This window comes from Halyomorpha halys, unplaced genomic scaffold (genome assembly GCF_000696795.3).
Source record: "Halyomorpha halys isolate HHAL.00 unplaced genomic scaffold, Hhal_1.1 Scaffold670.1, whole genome shotgun sequence".
Lineage (NCBI taxonomy): Eukaryota > Metazoa > Arthropoda > Insecta > Hemiptera > Pentatomidae > Halyomorpha > Halyomorpha halys.
Window position 1 is genome coordinate 394,177 of NW_027106188.1, and position 5,709 is coordinate 399,885.

The 5,709-nt window shown below is 27.7% G+C and overlaps 1 protein-coding gene across 18 annotated transcripts in view; it reads left to right on the forward strand.

Annotated features, from left to right (window-relative positions):
- The window catches only part of l(1)G0196 (inositol hexakisphosphate and diphosphoinositol-pentakisphosphate kinase), an 82,360-nt gene that overhangs the window by 30,840 nt on the left and 45,811 nt on the right, over positions 1-5,709 (forward strand). For 15 of the 18 annotated variants that reach the window (XM_024360665.2, XM_024360654.2, XM_024360642.2 and 12 more), the window contains 4 exons: positions 1,416-1,502; positions 1,594-1,779; positions 1,942-2,027; positions 5,024-5,161. In XM_024360665.2, the coding sequence (XP_024216433.1) occupies positions 1,416-1,502; positions 1,594-1,779; positions 1,942-2,027; positions 5,024-5,161 (497 nt within the window). The remainder of the gene's footprint in view (positions 1-1,415; positions 1,503-1,593; positions 1,780-1,941; positions 2,028-5,023; positions 5,162-5,709) is intronic. The other 3 variants (XM_024360649.2, XM_024360666.2, XM_014427772.3) reach the window with 1 other exon arrangement.

The window sequence follows — 5,709 nt, forward strand, 5'->3', positions numbered from 1 at the left end:
GCCCTTTTACAACAATACTATTGTTGATAAAGGGAGTAATAAGGTTATAATAGAAAGTGTAAATTGAATTATATTAGAAAAATTAAATTAGTTACTCCTTTTTACAACAATGCTATTGTTAATAACGGGAGGGATGCAGTTATAATAGAAAGGGTAAATTAGTCGCTCCCTTTAACAACAATACTATTGTTGATAAAGGGAATATAAGGTTATCATAGAATGTGTTAATTGAATTAAATTAGAACATTTAAATTAGTCACTCTGTTTAACAACAAGAATACTGTTGTTGATTAAGGTTATGGTCATATTTGAAAGTGTAAATTGAATAATATTAGACAAAGTAAATTAGTAAGATAAGAAATAGGTTGATTGACTAAAATATAATTCAACAAAGGCAGAATTGCTGACAAAACTGTAACTGTGATATTTCAAGTAAATTATACTTGAGAATGGCGGGAAGGGCCATAACGTAGGTGTGGAGTTTTAAGAAAATAAATGGGTTGATACTAAATGGATATTTTTTATTATAATGGATTAAAATGACTTTATTTAGTAGGATTAAATGTATAAAAAGGAAAGTTCATTCCTATGTTTTATTATTTATTTTTTCTTAAAATGTAGAACAAACTGACGAACTTATAAGTGTTAAGTTAATAAACTAGGTGTAGACTTTTTATTATTTCTATAAAACTCCAAATCTGTCAAATTTGTAATTTCTCTTTACTAATTGGATGACATGAGGCTCACTCATTATTAGAGCTTTTCTAACGAACCGGAGCTGTGATATAAAATAGCGCAGGTTGAAGTAATGCATGAGTAGACAATCTCACAGCTATTGTGAGACCTGAAAAATTGAGTAAGGAGCTCATTATTCTGTATTTAAACAAAAGATTTTTATAGATTACATAATGATGGGTTGAATAAACAGAGGAGAATATAATGTAATAATGTTTTATTTTAATATACTATGATTACAGCTATAATACTACAATAAACTATATTATCAATTATAAATTATAATATGAACATTATTTTAATTTAAAATGAGGTGTAGATAGTTGACCGTAGATTAATGATTGGAGAAGTTTGTCGGGGGGGTACGGTCAGCAAAGAACAACATAAATAAACAAAACTGTTTTGTTTTGTTTATTTATTTTGTTCTTTGCTGACCGCACCCCCCGACAAACTTCTCCAATTATTTTAATTTAAATTATTCAGTCTGATTATTCATGTTTTATTTTATTTTATTTTTTATCTTTTGCTACTGCAATGTCAATTTTATGAGTTTTAACACCTTCATATACCGCCATCAGTTTATACTCTTATTTAATTACTTATTAGTAATTAGTATACTTCTATTATTGAGGCTATACCTCAAATTTATATCATTATCATTTATGGTATAATATTCTCAGGATGGAGCTGAGATGTGTCGTAGCAGTGATTCGACATGGTGATAGAACTCCCAAACAGAAGATGAAAGTTGAAGTGAGGCATCCAAAGTAATTACCTACTTTTTTTAACTATGGGAATTTTTTATTTCTTCCCCTCTGCATGTTGATGAAATATTTATCATAATTTATGATTTTTCAGGTTTTTTGAAATATTTGAGAAATATGGTGGTCGCACTGATGGTCATGTAAAACTTAAACGTCCCAAACAGTTGCAAGAAGTTCTTGATATTGCTCGCTATCTGCTGACTGAAATTGAGCATCGAGCTGCTCCAGAATTAGCAGAAAAGCAGGCAAAGCTTGAACAACTTAAAAGTGTTCTTGAAATGTTAGAATCATACTTTATTTTTATTTTTTATTTTATGGCTGATTAATTAATTATAGATGTACATAGTTAACTTATTTTATACTGTCTGGAGTTTGATAATCTGTTTTATTTATTTTTGAATTAAATTGAAATCTTTATGCATAAATATTCATCATGTTTTAGGTATGGGCATTTCTCTGGTATTAATCGTAAAGTTCAAATGAAATATCAACCAAAAGGAAGGCCAAAAAGTTCCAGTAGTGATGATGGTATTTAATATTTACTTTACATTACCATAAAATTCTTTCAACAGTACACTAATTTTTATTTTTATTTTGTAATATTATATTCTGTCATATTTTTCATAGAGCTTATTCCCATCATATTTAGTAGTATATTAATTAAGTGATAACAAATGAGAAATAGAAGAGATAAAAATATATGAATAAAAACAAATAATTATGATAAATAAAAAAAAATTAAACTTAGTGTAAAGTAATATTTTAAACTCAATTATTTCTATTTACATTCAGCCTGGGGAACTCTGAACCGAGCTCTTCCACCAACTTGTTGAGGACAGGGAGGGGAGGGGGGGCAGGACTCCAGAAGATCCCAGTGTTTCTCTCTCAACTGTGTCACTGATATTAGAAGGGCTTAAGGAAAGAAGTTGAGACATGACTCTATTAATCTGTATTGATTCGATTGAGTTAAGTAAATGGAAGATTTACAAATGCTGTCAATGTAATAATTGTTAAAAATGTTTTGTTAATTAATTCCCATCATTGCTTTAAATGTTTAATTTACTAAAAAAATCTGATGGTTGGTGGTCAGTTGAAATTTGAGCAGTTAGCTAGATGATTATTGTGGACAGAATATTTCTCTCTTGGTGATTAACAGTAGCAATTGTGTTTGGTGATTATATTTGTTTGCAAATTATTTGGTTTAATGGTGCAAATGGTTAATCATTCTTAGTAAAACTCATCTCCAAAAGTATAAAAATAAGAATTCTGAATCTTCTTTGGTTAGCTCTTAACTAAACTTGAGTGTAAAGTTTACTAATTAAATTTTATTTTGAAACTTTTGCACCAAGAAAAACAGCTGGAATGAACAATAAAGTAATAATTTTTGTTATGAAATTAAGTGATAAAACTTTATAAAAAACTGAAATTTGGAAAAAGTAAAAAGGTTTGATAAGAATAATTACAGTTCTTACAATAATTAAAGACAAAAAGACACTGTTATCTTAGTGTTTGTTTTCAGTTCTGATGAAGGTCTGAAATTCAGGCTGAAACGTAGTTACAAATAAAATAAGCTTTACTTATTTGTGTGTCATTAGAGAGATTCAGGTTATTCATTATTAAATGAATTCAGATGACCCTTATACTTCTGTCATAGTCAGGTTCTGTTCCTTGGAATGTGGCTTAAGTCAAGTCCTACTCTACGAAATATAAAAAGTAAACATCAAAATAATTGAGAAAGTGTTTTTTTATTCAGCTGGATCTTTTTTTCTTAATTACTACAATTATTCTTATAAAACTTTTTTTTTTCAAGTTCAGTTTTCTATAATAACTGAATAAATAATATTATAAACTAATGAAAAGAAAGATATTTGTTGAAGTATTTTTCTTGTAAAAACAGCAAATGTTTGCTCATTTATGATACTGGGAAAGCAATAATTGGATTTATGTCTATTTCAGACTAACAAGCACATTTACTTTTTACTCATTTATTTTTTTAATTGATTCAATAATATGAGTTTTTATTTCTATTGATTTTTTTAAAAACTTCATTTGATAAAAAATTGAATTTTTTTTTATCTGTGTACTTGCTGTAAGATAAAACTTCAAACTTGCTGCGAGATAAAATGAATCCTGGTATAAATTAAATAACAATGTAATTCTGAAACATTTTGAAGGGGCTGCGTAAACAGAGACTGCTTGTAATTATGAATACATTTGTTTCTTAATTGGTGTGCATACATCATTATATTTTTATTTCCAGTTGATTAAATGTTAGTTTCACATACCAGTTGTTTATTATGAATCACGGGATAGCTTTTTGTTTTCTTGGCTACTATTTTATAATTCACTGCAGAAATAGAATAGTATAATCTTTTCATCCTTCTGAAAACCTACTGAACTTCCAATTAAGTCACATTGATTTTATAATATGTTGAAATTTCTGTTAATTTAATTTATATTTGAAATTCATTTAAAATGAAGGTAAATTTGTTAAAATTTAAAGGCAAAATTATTTCATCAATTATAATTAATGAAACATTATATATATATATATATATATATGATCGACCATATTTTTCAAAATACAAAGATGGTTTCAGGTGTGGTCAAAAGGAACAAAAAATAGTTATAATTTTTTTTTGCTGACAATTTATTTTTCGATATTTTGTCTTACTTTGCAGGGCTTCATCCGGGCTAAAAAAGATACAAAATAACAAAGAATATGTTGATAATGTCGGATAATAAGATACACAGAAATAAACTAAGGTTAGGTTAAAAATTATGTAAAGATAAGCGAAAAAATTATATATAAGTGAACAAAAAGAAATAAAAATAAGATGTATACTAATAAGTATACATAAAAAAGAAATAATATAGACTATTAGATTTAAAATTAAGAGGAGACATAACAATACATAAAAATAGAAAAGAAAATATGGGAGAAATAAAAATAAAAATCACACTAAGAGACAGAAAATTAAGGAAGTAAGATGAGAATAAATAAAGGTTAGGAAGAATAAATAAAGAACAAATCAGAACCACCCGCCTATCGTGTTTAAAAAACAGCGACATGTGAGATGGATGTTGTACAGACATAGAATGGTGGGGATATGACAGTTACATTTATGTACAAGTACATACAAAGGGTTATATGTAAATAAAATACAAGAAAAAGAAACTTTAACTAAAGTTATTATATAATATAGAAATCATAAATATAAATTAAATGATAGAATATGTTACTAATAAATAAAATTAAAACAAGTGACATATTGATAGAAAGTATAGTCAACATAATTAATTAATGGTAGTTAAGATAATTAATAACCACAATGTTCTACTTTTTGACTCCACTGCCTTAGAAGTTTGAGTCTTATGAGTTTTTACTGAAATATCCAACTGAAATTTTTGTTCCTGAAGATGGCACATTAGCCGAAATGTAGAAAATTTTGTTTTTAATTATAATTGGTGAAAAAATTTTATCCTTTAATTTCATGTATGGGATTTTTTTTTTTTTTTTCTAGATGGACCACGAGAACCCAGCCTTGTATTAATAGTGAAGTGGGGAGGAGAACTTACCCCTGCTGGAAGAATTCAAGCTGAAGAACTCGGTCGAGTGTTTCGTTGCATGTACCCTGGGGGTCAAGGTAGACACTACACTGGTCAGTCGGTACAACATATTATTTTTGGCTGCTGCTTGTCATATCTCTCTTTCTTCCATTTTCTTTGCAGCATAGTGCTTTAAAAAAATCTCTCCGTTGCTTTAACTCAAAAAGTCACTAATCTTATTCCTCTAGTATTAACTTTTAGAACCCAGTGGCATCTCATCATATGTTGTACATGTAATATAACTTCAAATATGTTGTCTTTTCATAGTGACTGCTGTAAAGTGCTTGTTATCTTTCCTATTAATATGAAAAAGCAGCATTTATAGTTTATATTATCTCACCCTTATTGTGTGTGTAAATATTTTATGGTGGTTGATGAATGTAGGGAAAAACAAAACAAACAGAATAGATATTTTGATAATGTTTTAGTATTTTATTCTAATAATATGATGAACAATTTTAAGATTTAATAAACTACTTGTCTTCTGCTTTATTTTTATTATGACATGTTGCCATCCAGTTATATGTTAGCTAATGTCTTACTCTATTCATCTAGGTTTTACCATTATCCTTGACATATTTATCACCTCCCAGATCTCCTC